This window comes from Clavelina lepadiformis, chromosome 6, assembly GCF_947623445.1.
Source record: "Clavelina lepadiformis chromosome 6, kaClaLepa1.1, whole genome shotgun sequence".
Classification (NCBI taxonomy): Eukaryota; Metazoa; Chordata; class Ascidiacea; order Aplousobranchia; family Clavelinidae; genus Clavelina; species Clavelina lepadiformis.
This window is the reverse complement of record NC_135245.1, coordinates 16,491,241-16,508,624: the sequence shown is the minus strand read 5'-3', so window position 1 is coordinate 16,508,624 and position 17,384 is coordinate 16,491,241. Positions and strand designations below refer to the sequence as shown.

Here is a 17,384-nt window from a genome sequence, read left to right as displayed (position 1 = left end):
AATATGCGGCGGGAATAAAAAAATATATCGTCGTATAACTCCAATACCACGAGATTTACAGATACATCAATTCCATCTTTATCTTATGTTATCTATTCGGTGTTCCAGGTTAAGTAGGTCTATACTTCCGTTGCATCTGCTCTTGTTTGCAAACAATATTCATTAATCGGGATAGAGGTCGTTCGGTAGGTTTCTTCTCTCGATTGTGCTTGATTACGGAAGTAGCATTTTTAATGCATGACTTGCTGGGCGATTTGAAGTTAAATGGATTTCAAGTGAAACATCACCCTTATAGACATATTGAATATTGCAGGTTGTTTGAAACATTGTGTTTTCATTATACACTTTTTTGGTTTAAATTGGTAGGCTATAGGATGATATAAAATTGTATAGGATAATGATTTGTTTCATTTCATCTCCATCATTGCCGTTTGTCACAATTTCTAGCTACGGTTTGAATTTCAATAAGTTACGTATTCTGATGTTTCAAGCACAAAATTTTTCAACATTTTGCCATCGAGAAAAATTGCATTGCAAAGTAATTTATTTGATATAAGAACAAGGAAAAATGTGATTAATATATATATAAAAAAGTAAATACACCGAAACCACATAACAATCACTTTCACCATAGAAATACGTTTGTTTGAACTTTATTAAATCATATACAAGTGTTCGTGGCATTTTAGAGCTGATTCACATACAACGTCGCACTTGTCATGTATTTTTTACCAAACACTTAACTGAAAAAGGATGTTTTCACCGTCGCCAGGAACGTACTGGCTAACACCCACACTCAAATATTGCAAGGTATTGGCATTAATCAATGCCCAATACTGGTGGATGGTGTCGTTTGCTGTGACACCGTTAACTGTAACCACGTATTCTCCAAAAGAAGACGGAGTAGTTTCAAACCTGAAATAATTTCACAACACTTTAATAAACAATGGCTATCTTTGTATAGTTGCAAACTACGAATAAATGAGACAACTTGCAACCTTTAAACTATTTATTGATGATTATTAATTATAATCGGTGCTTTGCAAAACATACTCACTGGAAAATTCCCTCGCATTGCGCCTGTGTCATAACTTGCAGAAGGGTGTTTCCGTTTTCAACGTTGTTAACTTGCTGAGTCGAGTCATATGGTCCAGATACATTTGCTCCGATAGAGTCTTGCACTGAAAGCTTCACAGAAATGTGACCGGAAGCGGAAACATTGTAACACTCTGAAGTTGCATCAGGAGTATATGATGGTACATAACCAGCTGGGATAGGATCTGGATTTTACAGCATAAACAAACTTGAATTTATAGCTGATAAATGGTAGATTCCTGTGCGTATCTTACACGCATTGTAATCTTAAGCAAAACAAAGGAAAATTATGATTTGCACCTGGCACTACGCATGTCCAGTCATCAGAACCTAACACAAGAACGCTTTTCCCGCTCATAGCTGGTAATCTTTCAGATATTGCGCCCTCAGGTTCAGTTGCTTCCAGACCATTCGCCAAGTCATGCGCTATGACGCTATAGTTACATATATTTTTACTCAGTTTTTGTGAATAAACGATACAATTTTAATATGTCGATGTCCAGGAGAATGACTTAACGTACGTACTTGCACATTCCGAATGTGACACCGGCTTTTTGTAGTCCAAGCAAGGCCGCCGGCGTGGAGTATTTATTACCGATCCAAATGTTTCCAGTGTTGTCCGGGTTAATGTCAGTCAATAGAAAAGTTGAAGCTTTGTTAATAGCTAGGGTCAGCCAACGTTTCAAGAAAAAGTTATTCTTGACTTGTTTCCTAGCACAGATTGCAGCTAGAAGCATCTGACCGGTTTCATCTAGAAATTGGCGAGACCCAAATATAATTTGAGCTGATTTAGCTGATACTTAAAGTGTAAATTGTTTGTCTCTAATTTAATTAAAATTATTGGTGTATGGTGAAGCAAAGTTATTAATTTTACAAGGAAACACTATATAAATATGAACCATACAATATATTTTCCGTCACTTAGGGCATACCTACCTACGGAATGAACTGTACCATAACTTCCATCACTTGATTGACCGTTTATAATTCGAAGTGTTGTGGAAATAGGTACATGTTGGTTGCTCACACACAATGCCTGAATTCCTAAACCGTAGCTATACCATCCGTCCTTCGGTTGGGTTCGAGTCGTTTCTGTTTTATGTTATACGAATTAGGCCAAACAATTTATTTTATTTCAACCTCATTTCATGCTTAAGGCATGTTTTTTGGATCCAAAGATACCTCCGAACTGGGTCTTTAAATTGGTGAGAATGCGAGCAATAATATTTATGCCACCAAACTCCCGAGGGTCTTCGCACACAGATTGAACAGCCATTGCGTAGTAACCCAATTTGCCAACGCTCGCTCTACAGAGGTGCAAGGCACATTTCGAATAATTATTAAGCCTAAAGAATGAGAACCTAATAATAAGCAAATTTATGCTTTTTTTCTATATCTCACGTGTATATTTCTGCTTTCATTTCCGCTTCCATGGTTGCAATTGTTTTATTAAGACCAAAGAATGCTTGCATGTCACCCAGCTGAATACCAAGAACAGCTTCGGGTGTGTTTGCCCATCCCCAATCTGGATGGCGTAGGTCCATGAGCCGGTCAACATGGTCTTGGATTAGTCCTTGCAAGGACAGGTCTATCGTACTATCGCCTGCAAATGTTATCAAAGATATGTTATCTGTAGCACCATTCATTTCGCTCCACCCACCCAATGGCGAAAAATGAAATAAAGAAATGAGTAACAAGTGCGTGTCTTTAGCTCTTTACTTACAGCATACTGGATACCCTGGTTCGCTTGATTTACAGATTACAGCAGAAAATAGTAACACTAATATTACGAACAGCTTCAACATCGTGCAAATTCTTATAGAGACAATGAATCGGAAATTCTGTTGTCGACTCTTTTATATCTTCTTGCCTGGTGTTTCACTTTTGCTTGTTGTGTTTTCCACGTATATTTATAGCTAGTCTGCATCACGGGTTCCAGGGAAAGTTCCGGTACAAAAAATATTTGCTTGGAAAATATTTTGTTCGAAAGTTTTATTTACTCGAAGTAATTATTATTCGACTTCATTTATCAGAACTAAAAACACAAACCTAGACACGGTAACAGATCCTTCCATTCTCCTACTAAATTTGGTATAAGATGATGTCTTGCTAGTGTTCTGGTCGATATAACATTGTTTCATCAGTTTTATGTACAGTATGTATTTGCTTTGATGTATCTATGCTATATATAAATTAAACCTGTCGTAGTTGCGTGCTGATCATCGTAGAAGGAAGTATATTGAAGGAGGAAGTAACTTTATCTTACTTTCGATGTTAGGTTGGCATTCATTGTCACTTTAGCGTCTTTCGTTTGTGGGTTTATTTGCTTATTCACCTGTTGATGTGATATTAGCAAATAAACTTTTAGTTAAAGACGTCATAATCGGTGTTTTTGGGAGAAGTCATTACGTCAAAGGCGTGCTGTGACTTGCTAAACCGCGCGTAAAAAACAATATTTCCTTTCTCCCGTATTGACACCGCCACTGACCTTGCGTTTAATGAGCTGGTATACTAAAATTTCAAACCAGGAAAATTGCCGGCATAATATGCAACGCTGTCTTGCCAAATACCACTGCAATGGCTTAACCTTCGTTGTGATTGATAGTTCCGCGTTCGCAAATCACGACTTAGGTTAATCTTATTTAATTCAATGATATGAATTAAAAATTTACATCAGGTATAAACAAAGACGTAACATATTTTAAAACGTAAATCATATACAAATGTAAAATTCATGCAGGGTCTGTTGTTGCTCCGACATCCGTATAATGTTAACTGCCCTTAACCTTGTGCTTCACCGACTTACTACCATGTTCTCAGTTTAAACAGGATATGATGCCCATCTGATGGCTGGTATCTACCAGCTCCAAGTGGCAGACTTTTTTCGGTGGCCACGTCGATTAACGACCAGTACTGGCGGTCCATTCTATCAGCTTGCAGTCCGTCCACCGATCTTACCGAGGGACCAAAGGCAGCTATGACTGTTTTAAATCTGGAATCGTGAAATCAAAGGAAATTATAAGCTCATACCGGTATTTCGATTTTAGTGCAGTTGGTCACATAAACCATTTAACTGAAACTCACTGAAACTGTCCGAGGCATCTAGCCTGTGCCGTGGCTTGCAACAGCGTGTTGCCTTCATTCACGTTTTCCACAAGCAATGTCAAATCAAAGGAGTCATTAATGTTTGTTCCCAATGTCTTCTGAACCGAGAGGCGAACATCGATCCAAGTAACTCCTGGAGGAGGCATTGCTCCCGGAAGAAGATCATCGCATTCAAGAGAAGGTTCGGGATTAAAGTCGGGAAGGTATCCGTTTGGGATCGGGTCTAAAGAAGAAGAAAAAGTATCAAGCTCACAAATCAAAATAGGCGACAAATCTGCGGTTTTGACTTGGCAAGTTAAACACAAAAACAACATCGCACTCTTGATATCTTATGACAAACCAGGTGTAACGCAAGTCCATTCGGGATCTTTCAATGCAAGGACACTTCTACCTCGCATGGCTTGAAGACGTTGTGCGAGGGCTACTGCCCGTTCATCTGCTGTTAGGCCGTTTGATATGCTCTCGGCAGCGTTGCTGTAACACACACATTGCGGTCTATATTTTCTTGTGACACTCGTTCAATGAGTGGACGTGGTATGAGTAGCCTAAGCGTTAATGATTAAGAATTTTTAATTGCAAATATTACAACTTACTTGCATTCTGAAAAATCACTGACGTCTTGGAGAGCCAGCAGCGCTCCGGGCGTGGAATATTTATTTCCTATCCATACATCATCGCCGTCGGCATTCACGGAAGATTCAAGGAAAGAAACAGCTTTTATGGTCGAATTTCGCAGCAGCCTTCGAATGTAAGGTCGATCTACGACTGTTTTTTGTGTTTGAATACATCGAATTGCAAGTAATACTTGGTTTGTGTCGTCTGAAAAGCAAACAGGACATCACATTTCACATAGGGGGCTAATTATACCAATAATGTTCGGTAACTCACCCACTGAATGAGTGTCACCCCAACTCCCGTCATCATTTTGACCTCGTGCCATGCGCACTATGTGGTATCTCGTAAGTTCCTCGCCGCAAACACATAGCGCTTGAACTGCTAGGCTGTAGCGAAACCAACGGTCGTCTGGAATTCTTTGAGACATTTCTATGTGTTCAAAACAGAATGCATATACTTACACTTTACATCAAGTTGGAACAGAGACACTGTAATCACTTTTTGCACGTACTGTCATAGCGAAATTGAAATCTCATTTTTTTCCATATTCGATCGATTATGTCGATTCCACTGAAATTTTGAGGATTTTTACAGGATGCTTTTGCGGCCATCACGTACAGGGCAACTTTTCCAATGTTTGTGCTGCGGCAAAAACACATAATGTGGTCAACAAAATTGTGAAATTGATAGCAAATTTCGCCAGGGTTGTGTACTCAACAACCAGAGTTGGTATACAGCGTGAAGCTCTATATGGTCTATGCTAGGGTTACCATATCTGAAACGGCCAAATTGACGGTTTCAATAACCAGCTTTCGCGACACAAAACACACACTGTACGGTATTTACAGTAGCCTATGTTCTTACATGCTACCAATCCAAACGATCGTTTTTTCCGCAAGACAGCATCACTTTTACAAAAGGAAAAAAGCACAGAATTGTCACATTTGTTAAGTCCAATAAATTTCTGTTTTATTAATATTAGACACCTTTTTACCGACATTTACTATCTAAAAGTTACGAAATACGAAGGTAGGTCTAGGTACTATAAATCAGCTAGCAAAATTGATTCCACAAAATAAACAAGCCTAGTCGAATGACTCAAAAAATAAAAAAGCCAATTCGCATAATTACCGAATAAAGAAAATTACAATATCACAAAGCAAAGTTAACTGATAAATCACATTAGACCAGCGCTAGGGCGAATCCTTTTAGCCGATAGACCTATAGAAGGAGCCTACAAGTCCGTAAAAAGTTGAAATTTTCACTTTCGCAACAAGTGCACATTATTTCAAGTTAAGCACAACTTACGAGATGCCAAAACTCCGGACCTTAGAGCACTTTTTGGATTTATTCCAGGACACAGATTTCAACACCGAAATTCCGGACGTATGGCAGCCCTAGTGTGTGCTGTACGAACAATGCAAAGTAGCAAACCACGCTAACCATCTATCTCAGTTTTTATGAAAACAAGATAAAATTATACTCTACCGTATTATCTTGAGAAATAGCGCAAATATGTAACTTCCATACAAAGCAAAGTTCTACATTAGATAAGTGGATAACAGCAATCGGTTAGAAATGTCACAGATCTACCGAATCTGTTCCAGCACTCCTGTGAGTTCTGTTGTGAATTAAACAATTTCGCTTTTTCCCATTTACAACAATTTTTGGGCTAATACTCAGAAGCCTTGGATTGGCAAATAATCTACTGACAAGAGCAGCATATATGCATATATCTACAGCTTAGAAAATGGTGAAAAGGCCAATTTGACAAAATACATGAGAGCCATTCAAGAGTGAGCAAGAAAAATAAGATGGACACAAGATTGTGAAGTTTGCGGGAGGTCGTTCGGTGTCTATAACTGCAATTACAGTTGATCCTGTTGTTAATCCCTTTGAATTACCTGTCCAGTTCATCTTTCATTTCTTGTGCCATCGTTTCTAAAGTCCTATCCAAGCCAAATAAACTCTGCATTTTACTCAGTTGGATTCCAAGAAGAGTTCGCGGTGTGTTTACCCAGCCCCAACTGGGTAGCCTTAGCTCCATCAACCGGTCAACGTGGTCATCAATAAGCGATTCAAGAGCTGCATCTGCTGGTCCACCATCTGTAAAATTCTCCTAATTATTTGCTGAAAGATTGCATTAAAGTTTTCAAACTGTTATGTTAAGTTACTCAAAGTTGCCAAATGGAAGAGGCGCTTGAGCGCACTTACCGCACACGGGGTATGCTGACGAAACAACTGCAAATTTTAGGAGAAAAATTCCTTGAAGCAAACTAACAATTTTCAACATCTTTCTATCGCTAACTGAAGAACAATGTAAACTGTTAAAGAATGTCTATTTCCTGCATTGATCTTAGAAATTTTCTGTTTGCTGAAGCTGAAACTTAGTTTCGTATATGCCGCTAATTTACCCACCTACACTGCAGACTATTCGTTTTAATTTTTAGCCGACAAATTACGAGGATTCTGCGATCCAGCGCAGTCTATGTCACAGAGGTAATGTTGTATCTTATAAGTACAAGTTATTCTTAGCAATTGCAGAGCAGAATTTACTTCTTCGAGCTAGTGCGTAATTTATAAATACTTTGTGCTTTTTGTAACCGAAACTTCCTCAAGGGTTAGTTGTCGTAATAATGTTGTCTTTTGCTCAACTTATATAACTACATGTACGGATTGCACAGCCTATATAGTCGCTTGCTTGCTGAAAACACCGTTTTTCTGACTTCTTTCGCGATATTTTCATTATATGAGAATACGTTGTTGTGACAACATCTACGCGCTATACTCTTGAGTGTATGTGCTAGGTAGATTCGAGATTGCGATTTATTTATGGTCGTTATACCAGTTTGAAAAACTGCTGCTTATACTCTCTGAATTGTACCGCAGGCCGATGGTTTGTGGTTTCGTACCGATACCTTTCGGATTATTAAGCACCTTATTGACGTTGAAAACGCCTGTTTAAAAATGCACCGCTTAACCAGTAACTATCGTTCTGGCATCTAGAAATCTCTTTAGAATAATCTTGCCTCGCCAGCTTGTAAAAGATAACTACAGTGACATAACCATCATTAGTCGTGTATTGTATTTTTGATTTGTAGACAGATTTCTGTTAAGTCTGCTTTTAGTCTTCCGCCTAAAATTGATACGACAATGGTAATGCAATAAATTTATTGAAAGGAATATAATGTACAGACAGGAGTCTAGGAAACCTTGCGTTCAAAACTTTCCGAACCAGCATAATTTTTTTACCAAGTGCTTAATTTAAACAGGATATGTTGCTCATCTGATGGCTGATATCTACCGGCGCCAAGTGGCAGACTTTTTTCCGTCCCAGCGTCAACTAATGACCAGTACTGACGGTTCATAGCATCAGCTTGCAATCCGTCCACCGATCTAACAGACGGACCGAATGATGTTATGACTGTTTCAAATCTAGAAACGTAAAACATTTAGCATTCATAGTAGTTGTATTTTCGTTGCAACAAATTTAGTGAAATGGAAATGCAAGTTAAACTCACTGAAACTGTCCGAGGCATCTAGCCTGTGCCATGGCTTGCAACAGCGTGTTGCCTTCATTCACGTTTTCCACAAGCAATGTCAAATCAAAGGAGTCATTAATGTTTGCTCCCAATGTCTTTTGAACCGAGAGGCGAACATCGATCCAAGTAACTCCTGGAGGAGGCATTGCTCCCGGAAGAAGATCATCGCATTCAAGAGAAGGTTCGGGATTAAAGTCGGGAAGGTATCCGTTTGGGATCGGGTCTAAAGAAGAAGAAAAAGTATCAAGCTCACAAATCAAAATAGGCGACAAATCTGCGGTTTTGACTTGGCAAGTTAAACGCAAAAACAACATCGCACTCTTGATATCTTATGACAAACCAGGTGTAACGCAAGTCCAGCTGGGATCTTTCAATGCAAGGACACTTCTACCTCGCATGGCTTGAAGACGTTGTGCGAGGGCTACTGCCCGTTCATCTGCTGTTAGGCCGTTTGATATGCTCTCGGCAGCGTTGCTGTAACACACACATTGCGGTCTATATATTCTTGTGACACTCGTTCAATGAGTGGACGTGGTATGAGTAGCCTAAGCGTTAATGATTAAGAATTTTTAATTGCAAATATTACAACTTACTTGCATTCTGAAAAATCACTGACGTCTTGGAGAGCCAGCAGCGCTCCGGGCGTGGAATATTTATTTCCTATCCAAACATCATCGCCGTCGGCATTCACGGAAGATTCAAGGAAAGAAATAGCTTTTATGGTCGAATTTCGCAGCAGCCTTCGAATGTAAGGTCGATTTACGACTGTTTTTTGTGTTTGAATACATCGAATTGCAAGTAATACTTGGTTTGTGTCGTCTAAAAAAAGAAAGAAAATCAATTGAGCTGATGAAAACGTGATAAGTAAGTCGTTGGTTTTCAATGACGTACCCACTGAATGAGTGTCACCCCAACTCCCGTCATCATTTTGTCCTCGTGCCATGCGCACTATGTGGTATCTCGTAAGTTCCTCGCCGCAAACACATAGCGCTTGAACTGCTAGGCTGTAGCGAAACCAACGGTCGTCTGGAATTCTTTGAGACATTTCTATGTGTTCAAAACAGAATGCCTACTTACACTTTATATCAAGTTGGAACAGAGGCACTGTAATCACTTTTTGCACGTACTGTCATAGCGAAATTGAAGTCTCATTCTTTTCCATATTCGATCGATTATGTCGATTCCACTGAAATTTCGAGGATTTATACAGGATGCTTTTGCGGCCATCACGTACAGGGCAACTTTTCCAATGTTTGTGCTGCGGCAAAAACACATAATGTGGTCTACAAAATTGTGAAATTTATAGCAGGTTTCGCTAGGGGTGTGTACTCAACAATTGGAGTTGGTAAACAGCTTGAAGCTCTATATGGTCTATGCTAGTGTTACCATGTTTGAAACGGCCAAATTGACGGTCTCAATAACCATCTTTCGCGACACAAAACACACACTGTACGGTATTTACAGTAGCCTATGTTCTTACATGCTACCAATCCAAACGATCGTTTTTTTCCGCAAGACAGCATCACTTTTACAAAAGGAAAAAAGCACAGAATTGCCACATTTGTTTAGTCAAATAACTTTCTGTTTTATTAATATTAGACCTTTTTACCGACATTTGCTATCTAAAAGTTACGAAATACGAAGGTAGGTCTAGGTACTATAAATCAAATAGCAAAATTGATTCCACAAAAAAAACTAGCCTAGTCGAATGACTCGAAAAATAAAAAAGCCAATTCGCATAATTACCGAATAAAGAAAATTACAATATCACAAAGCAAAGTTAACTGATAAATCACATTAGACAAGCGCTAGGGCGAGTCCTTTTAGCCGATAGACCTATAGAAGGAGCCTAGAAGTCCGTAAAAAGTTGAAATTTTCACTTTCGCAACACGTGCACATTATTTCAAGTTAAGCACAACTTACGAGATGCCAAAACTCCGGACATTAGAGCACTTTTTGGATTTATTCCAGGACACAGATTTCAACACCGAAATTCCGGACGTATGGCAGCCCTAGTGTGTGCTGTACGAACAATGCAAAGTAGCAAACCACGCTAACCATCTATCTCAGTTTTTATGAAAACAAGATAAAATTATACTCTACCGTATTATCTTGAGCAAAAGCGCAAATATCTAACTTCCACACAAAGCAAAGTTCTACATTACATAAGTGGATAAAAGCAATCGGTTAGAAATGTCACAGATGTTTAACTACCGAATCTGTTCCAGCACTCACAACAATTTTTGGGCTAATAGGCTACTTAGAAGCCTTGGATTGGCAAATAATATGCTGACAAGAAGACAGCATAGAAAATGGTGAAGAGGCCAATTTAAAACAAATTACAAGAGAGCCATTCAAGAGTTAGCAAGAAAAATAAGATGGACACAAGATTGTGAAGTTTGCATGAGGTTGTTCGGTGTCTATAACTGCAATTACAGTTGGTCCTGTTGTTAATCCCTTTAACTTACCTGTCCAGTTCATCTTTCATTTCTTGTGCCATCGTTTCTAAAGTTCTATCCAAGCCAAATAAACTCTGCATTTTACTCAGCTGGATTCCAAGAAGAGTTCGCGGTGTGTTTACCCAGCCCCAACTGGGTAGCCTTAGCTCCATCAACCGGTCAACGTGGTCATCAATAAGCGATTCAAGAGCTGCATCTGCTGATCCGCCATCTGTAAAATTCTCCTAATTATTTGCTGAAAGATTGCATTAAAGTTTTCAAACTGTCATGTTAAGTTACTCAAAGTTGCCAAATGGAAGAGGCGCTTGAGCACACTTACCGCACACGGGGTATGCTGACGAAACAACTGCAAATTTTAGGAGAAATATTCCTTGAAGCAAACTAAGAATTTTCAACATCTTTCTAACGCTAACTGAAGAACAATGTAAACTGTTAAAGAATGTCTATTTCCTGCGTTGATCTTAGAAATTTTTCTGTTTGCTAAAGCTGAAACTTAGTTTCGTGTATGCCAATAATATACCCACCTACACTGCAGACTAATCGTTTTAATTTTTAGTCGACAAATTAAGAGGATTCTGCGATCCAGCACAGTCTACTGTATGTCACAGAGGTAAAGTAGTGTCTTATAAGTACAAGTTATTTTTAGCAATTGCGGAGCAAAGTTTACTTCTTCGAGCTAGTGTGTAATTTATAAATACTTTGTGCTTTTTGTAACCGAAACTTCCTCAAGGGTTAGTTGTCGTAACAATGTTGTCTTTTGCTCAACTTATATAACTACATGTACGGATTGTACAGCCTATATAGTCGCTTGCTTGCTGATAACACCATTTTGCTGACTTCTTTCACGATATTTTCATTATATGAGAATATGTTGTTGTGACAACATCTACGCGCTATACTCTTGAGTGTATGTGCTAGGTAGATTCGAGATTGTGATTTATTTATGGTCGTTATACCAGTTTGAAAAACTGCTGCTTATACTCTCTGAATTGTACCGCAGGCCGATGGTTTGTGGTTTCGTACCGATACCTTTCGGATTATTAAGCACCTTATTGACTTTGAAAACGCCTGTTTAAAAATGCACCGCTTAACCAGTAACTATCGTTCTGGCATCTAGAAATCTGTTTAGAATAATCTTGCTTCGCCAGCGTGTAAAAGATAACCACAGTGACATAACCATCATTAGTCGTGTATTGTATTTTTGATTTGTAGACAGATTTCTGTTAAGTCTGCTTTTAGTCTTCCGCCTAAAATTGATACGACAATGGTAATGCAATAAATTTATTGAAAGGAATATAATGTACAGACAGGATTCCAGGAAACCTTGCATTCAAAACTTTCCGAACCAGCATAATTCTTTTACCAAGTGCTTAATTTAAACAGGATATGTTGCTCATCTGATGGCTGATATCTACCGGCGCCAAGTGGCAGACTTTTTTCCGTCCCAGCGTCAACTAACGACCAGTACTGACGGTTCATTGTATCAGCTTGCAATCCGTCCACCGATCTAACAGACGGTCCGAATGATGTTATGACTGTTTCAAATCTAGAAACGTAAAACATTTAGCACTCATAGTAGTTGTATTTTCGTTGCAACAGATTTAGTGAAATGGGAATGCAAGTTAAACTCACTGAAACTGTCCGAGGCATCTAGCCTGTGCCATGGCTTGCAACAGCGTGTTGCCTTCATTCACGTTTTCCACAAGCAATGTCAAATCAAAGGAGTCATTAATGTTTGTTCCCAATGTCTTTTGAACCGAGAGGCGAACATCGATCCAAGTAACTCCTGGAGGAGGCATTGCTCCCGGAAGAAGATCATCGCATTCAAGAGAAGGTTCAGGATCATAATTTGGGACATAACCGTCTGGAATGGGGTCTGTAGAAAAATAGCCTTGAAAGCACATTTTCATTGACTTATGTAAATTAACCCACTTTAAAAAAACCAAAGAAGCAAGATACCAGGTGTCACACAAGTCCATTCGGGATCTTTCAATGTAAGGACGCTTCTCCCTCTCATGGCCGGAAGACGTTGTGAAATAGCTCCTACCCGTTCGTCCGGTGCTAAACCGTTCGACATGCTTCCAGCTGCCATGCTGAAAGATGCACTCATTTGCTTATACAGTCTTCATCGCTTAGTTATGAAGATTTTGAGCGTTCAATGTTTACGTGTATTTACTTACTGCAGTTAATACTTGCTTACTTGCATTCTGCAAAATCACTGATGTCTTGGAGTGCCAGCAGCGCTCCGGGCGTGGAATATTTATTTCCTATCCAAACATCATCGCCGTCGGCGTTCACGGAAGACTCAAGGAAAGAAATAGCTTTTATGGTCGAATTTCGCAGCAGCCTTCGCATGTAAGGTCGATTTACGACTGTTTTTTGTGTTTGAATACATCGAATTGCAAGTAATACTTGGTTTGTGTCGTCTGAAAAGCAAACAGGACATCACATTTAAAAAAGGGGCTAATTATACCAATAAAGTTCGGTAACTCACCCACTGAATGAGTGTCACCCCAACTCCCGTCATCATTTTGTCCTCGTGCCATGCGTACTATGTGGTATCTCGTAAGTTCCTCGCCGCAAACACATAGCGCTTGAACTGCTAGGCTGTAGCGATACCAACGGTCGAACGGGATTCGTTGAGCCTTCTCTATAGTTTAAAAAGCCTTTTGAAAGTTACCCATTATTTGATAAAATCCCATTGCAATTGTATAGGCATGCGTACTTTCGTATCGAAATTGGAATCTCATTCTTTTCCAAATGCGATCAATTATGTCAACTCCACTGAAGTTCCGCGGGTTTTGACATGAAGCTTTTGTGGCCATCGCATAGTGAGCATTTTTTCCTAGGTTCGTGCTGCGATGAATGTTGTTCAAGTTAGGATGACATTTGACTTTTACTTTCAACGTTGAATTAACAAAACGTTAAAAGTATTTCATGAACCTGTCCAATTCATCTTTCATTTCTTGTGCCATCGTTTCTAAAGTCCTATCCAAGCCAAATAAACTTTGCATTTTACTCAGCTGGATTCCAAGAACAGCTCCAGGAGTGTTCACCCAACCCCAGCTGGGTAGCCTTAGCTCCAACAACCGGTCAACGTGGTCATCAATAAGCGATTCAAGAGCTGCATCTGCTGATCCGCCATCTGTAACAGTTATAAAGTGGTATAGTGGAATAAAGTGGTTATAAATGCAATCATTCTCATATAAGTTTCTATTCATCAACATATATTCAACGGCACAGGTTTATAAAAAAAAGTTTGAGTACAGTGTGCTTACCACACGCAGGATACGCAGAAGAAACCAGTGAAAATGACAGCAACAAACTAATTTGAAACACTGTCACAATTTGAAACATCTTTCTATCGCTCGCTTAGAAGTTTTTACCTTAAAATATTCCCTCTAGTTTAAGAGATACAATTATATTTACTGAAGCTTACATTGATACATATAGGCTATGCTGACAAGGCTTGCCGTATAAAGCCTCTGTGCATAAACATTTTGCGCTTAGTTTTAGTCTGGTGTGACAAGTTACTTTTACAGACTTGTTCCACATTTCTTTCATTATAAAAAACGCAATTCATATTGTCAGTCAACTGAAACAATTCATTGTGAAGTTACTTCCTTCGTATTCTTAAACTATTGATGAAAAATTCGAGGTTGTATTTCCTTTTATAAAAATTGTACCCTTCTATATTTAGTATCTCGACGTAATAGTTTGTACCCGGAAGCGGTATCAACTGCAGTCTAGTTATAACTTTTCTTGGCTCAAATACGTCGAACTACATTACCGTGTTTTGATAACGCTATAATGTTTTGCCGTATTCAAGTCAACTTTAAATGCTACGGATTTTATCAGACATAAAAAGCTTCTTCTATAACATGTACTATATGACCATAAATTGGAGGAAGTAATAAGTAAACAAGTCTTGTTAAATACAACTTGTCAACAGGTATATAAGCGGCGACGATTAAAAGATTTAAGAAATTGATGCGGCTTGGATTGACATCATCCGAACCCGGCTCTTGTGTAAACACAGTTCTGCGTACGTGCATAAGGACATGGACCGATGCATGGTGAGCAAGCGCACGATTTAGTCTTATTCCCGTCCTAGAACTACTTGGTCTTGCAGCAAAGCAGCTTTGACGCGTTGTATTCGAAAACCGCTCTGAAATGCAATGGACAAGTTGCCGATTCTTTAGGTTATTTTTTACATGATATAACAGCTCATAACCTTAATTTTGTTGGCGTAAATTTCATGATATATGTCACGCCGCTTTTTTGAACTTACACTCAAACAGCTCGAGGCATGTGCAATCGCTTGCAAAGGTTGTGCAATTAAACCATGTTTGTTTTATTATTAAACTTTGCGGTTTCGAACCGTAATTTGGAAGTTGTTTCTGCACTAACCATAGATATCTCGAGCGAAGTCTCAGTGTCCAGTAGCATTGGCGAATGGATGCATGGGCTACATAGTTAGACAATAAAGCAATAGCCTATATACTGAAAAACTACATCTCTGAAGTTTTCTACTTTTTACAGTTCGTAAGTGAAGAGAAATCCATTTTGTTAACATGCTGGCTTTGACAATTGGTTTATTGAAAGCAACCCACTGTCAATCAGTCGGTTCGAACGCTGCGATCGCAATAATGCGGCCCGTGTTCAATACCCAGTAGTGCTACTGTTCACTGGTCCTGATGAACAATTGTAAATAAAAGGAAAAAAGTTAGAAATGAAGTAAAATTGTGTGTGTGTGTGCATTGAATGTTGCACAAAAGCTGTCGCTTGGTTACCGATTTTGCGGTAACTGCAGTTTACATATTGATTTGCTAAATTTTAGTTTACTTATGATCTTTCTTATACCACCATAAACGCGCCAAGATACAAACGGCCTGACCGGCGTCAGAGTGAGGTTTTGGTTGGAACAAAACGTAAGCAAATGGACGTTTCGTCATTGCATTTTTTGTTTCTTTATATCCGTTAAAACGGCTGAAAAAAAAGCGCCGGATGCAGCCTACAGCATTTCAAAAATACGCTTTTTAGAATTACTTCCTGCAGTGTGAATACCACCCATAAAATTTATCAGAATTTTCAAGGCTTTCCAGTGAATCTTAAGCTACCAAGCTTGGTTGTCTCGGAAATTTTTATGGGGAAAACTTTCAGTATGGAATTAAGCAAATTTTTCATCATGTTACTGATGAAAGTAGGCAGCGTATATATTTGCTAAAAAAATTTCTATTTTCAACTCATATGCCGGGTGTGTTCTTTGCTGCCAAATCTGTTAGACCTTACATCTATATATAGATGTATATATCTATATATCTATTACATCTCTGTATAGGTGCGCATTCATAACCACGATACGTGATACTGATACAGTATAAATATATTCGTCCTGGTTTGAATGGTACATAGATTGAATTGACCGACGCTATAACTTAACCAGAATCATATAATGTCAGCAAGTCCTACATTTCCATTACAGCCTTTCAGCTTTTTTTTCGTTTTCAAAACTTTTTCTGTTCTTAGCCATTTTCTGCTCTTACTAACGCTAAATTAAAAGCTTGACAAGAATCGATATAATTCATTTGAAAAATCATTAAAAGTATCTTCATGCATCGGTTGTTACTTATAGCTGGTCAGTGTTCATAGATTTTCTAGCAATAGCTTAAACTACCCTGCATGGTAACGGAAAACCCACACTTAATTTTCTTTCTTTCAAGCTGAAACTCACACCGCAAACAAGGAGACCTTTTCTCTAAGTCGATATGGCGTTTTTCAGGGTTATATTGACGATGCAAAACTTGAGAGACTTTAAAATTGTTACTGAATTGAGTCAATTAACATGATGTTGAGAGTTAATTGACTCACGCTGTGGAATGATCAACTCATTTTTAACACATAAATAAAATAAATGTATTTTATTACTCCTCATGCAGTTTTTAAGGAAAGTCGATGTAGCTTAAAATCTATAATCTTTATGGCATAAATACGTGACCGTAGTAGTGGCAAACTATGTCAAATTTCGTGTCTGTACAATCAAGATGCGCCAATCTACCAATACCTCCACGTATAGGAACTCTTTCTGACCGGGCAGCAAAAGTTTTAAACATTGCACAAACACTGAATCCATTTTCTTTGGGTTTGCTATTGTCCATGCGTCTTCGCATGTATTTGTTCAACGAGTCAACTAGGACGACAGCCTGTGAGTCAACTATAACCACGGTTGCCATACCGTCATTATTTTGAAGGTCTGTGTCTTAGAAAATTCCCTTGTACTTATTTCTAAGAAACGTGCTTATTTGGGACTTGCGTCCTTATTTTGTCTTATTTTTCGGACAGAGGTTCCTATTTTGGGCATTTCGACACCTTTAGTATATCATTTTGTATAAATGAGATACCAAAATTAAGAACATGCAAATAGTGTTCCTTTTTTTTGTTGGGAACATTGATTGCCTTCTCCTGTTGTACACTGTTTAAGGTAGTATTCTTTATTCGTTTCCTAATCGTCCTTATTTTTTAGTCCAGGCCGATGGCAACCCTGACTATAACATACTGGGTTTTTTAA

The 17,384-nt window shown here is 38.7% G+C and overlaps 4 protein-coding genes across 4 annotated transcripts; all 4 read right to left on the bottom strand.

Annotated features, from left to right (window-relative positions):
• Positions 1-526: 526 nt before the first annotated feature.
• LOC143461774 (transcobalamin-2-like) lies at positions 527-2,987 on the bottom strand. The gene is made up of 8 exons (XM_076959638.1): positions 2,819-2,987; positions 2,497-2,698; positions 2,278-2,402; positions 2,032-2,187; positions 1,621-1,846; positions 1,396-1,529; positions 1,058-1,280; positions 527-915 (listed from the first exon to the last, which is right to left on the bottom strand). The coding sequence occupies exons 1-8, from the start codon at positions 2,898-2,900 to the stop codon at positions 729-731; spliced, it is 1,335 nt and encodes a 444-aa protein (XP_076815753.1). The 5' UTR covers positions 2,901-2,987; the 3' UTR covers positions 527-728.
• Positions 2,988-3,131: 144 nt separating this feature from the next.
• Positions 3,132-7,118, bottom strand: LOC143461772 (transcobalamin-1-like). Its single transcript, XM_076959637.1, has 8 exons — positions 7,030-7,118; positions 6,720-6,921; positions 5,327-5,457; positions 5,089-5,244; positions 4,794-5,019; positions 4,541-4,674; positions 4,180-4,423; positions 3,132-4,087 (listed from the first exon to the last, which is right to left on the bottom strand). The coding sequence occupies exons 1-8, from the start codon at positions 7,106-7,108 to the stop codon at positions 3,901-3,903; spliced, it is 1,359 nt and encodes a 452-aa protein (XP_076815752.1). The 5' UTR covers positions 7,109-7,118; the 3' UTR covers positions 3,132-3,900.
• An 839-nt stretch (positions 7,119-7,957) lies between these two features.
• On the bottom strand, positions 7,958-11,228 carry LOC143461771 (transcobalamin-1-like). Its single transcript, XM_076959636.1, has 8 exons — positions 11,136-11,228; positions 10,826-11,027; positions 9,485-9,615; positions 9,249-9,404; positions 8,951-9,176; positions 8,698-8,831; positions 8,337-8,580; positions 7,958-8,250 (listed from the first exon to the last, which is right to left on the bottom strand). Exons 1-8 carry the CDS (start codon positions 11,212-11,214, stop codon positions 8,064-8,066), a joined length of 1,359 nt encoding a protein of 452 aa, XP_076815751.1. The 5' UTR covers positions 11,215-11,228; the 3' UTR covers positions 7,958-8,063.
• An 853-nt stretch (positions 11,229-12,081) lies between these two features.
• On the bottom strand, positions 12,082-14,373 carry LOC143461770 (transcobalamin-1-like). The gene is made up of 8 exons (XM_076959635.1): positions 14,095-14,373; positions 13,760-13,961; positions 13,542-13,672; positions 13,311-13,466; positions 13,017-13,242; positions 12,776-12,909; positions 12,449-12,692; positions 12,082-12,362 (listed from the first exon to the last, which is right to left on the bottom strand). Exons 1-8 carry the CDS (start codon positions 14,171-14,173, stop codon positions 12,176-12,178), a joined length of 1,359 nt encoding a protein of 452 aa, XP_076815750.1. The 5' UTR covers positions 14,174-14,373; the 3' UTR covers positions 12,082-12,175.
• Between the last annotated feature and the right edge of the window lie 3,011 nt (positions 14,374-17,384).

Excerpts from the sequence above, each read along its gene's own strand:
- LOC143461771 (XM_076959636.1), bottom strand. The coding sequence starts at position 11,214 with ATGTTGAAAATTCTTAGTTTGCTTCAAGGAATATTTCTCCTAAAATTT. Across the intron at positions 8,832-8,950 it reads AGTGATTTTTCAGAATGCAA|CAACGCTGCCGAGAGCATAT; the intron begins GTAAGTTGTAAT and ends TGTGTGTTACAG. Across the intron at positions 8,581-8,697 it reads CTGGACTTGCGTTACACCTG|ACCCGATCCCAAACGGATAC; the intron begins GTTTGTCATAAG and ends CTTCTTCTTTAG.
- LOC143461772 (XM_076959637.1), bottom strand. The coding sequence starts at position 7,108 with ATGTTGAAAATTGTTAGTTTGCTTCAAGGAATTTTTCTCCTAAAATTT. Across the intron at positions 5,020-5,088 it reads GGGTGACACTCATTCAGTGG|ACGACACAAACCAAGTATTA; the intron begins GTGAGTTACCGA and ends TTTGCTTTTCAG. Across the intron at positions 4,088-4,179 it reads AGATGCCTCGGACAGTTTCA|ATTTAAAACAGTCATAGCTG; the intron begins GTGAGTTTCAGT and ends TCACGATTCCAG.
- LOC143461774 (XM_076959638.1), bottom strand. The coding sequence starts at position 2,900 with ATGTTGAAGCTGTTCGTAATATTAGTGTTACTATTTTCTGCTGTAATC. Across the intron at positions 2,403-2,496 it reads ATGAAAGCAGAAATATACAC|AGCGAGCGTTGGCAAATTGG; the intron begins GTGAGATATAGA and ends GCACCTCTGTAG. Across the intron at positions 916-1,057 it reads CAATGCGAGGGAATTTTCCA|GTTTGAAACTACTCCGTCTT; the intron begins GTGAGTATGTTT and ends AAATTATTTCAG.
- LOC143461770 (XM_076959635.1), bottom strand. The coding sequence starts at position 14,173 with ATGTTTCAAATTGTGACAGTGTTTCAAATTAGTTTGTTGCTGTCATTT. Across the intron at positions 13,467-13,541 it reads ATTCCAATTTCGATACGAAA|AGAAGGCTCAACGAATCCCG; the intron begins GTACGCATGCCT and ends TTTAAACTATAG. Across the intron at positions 13,243-13,310 it reads GGGTGACACTCATTCAGTGG|ACGACACAAACCAAGTATTA; the intron begins GTGAGTTACCGA and ends TTTGCTTTTCAG.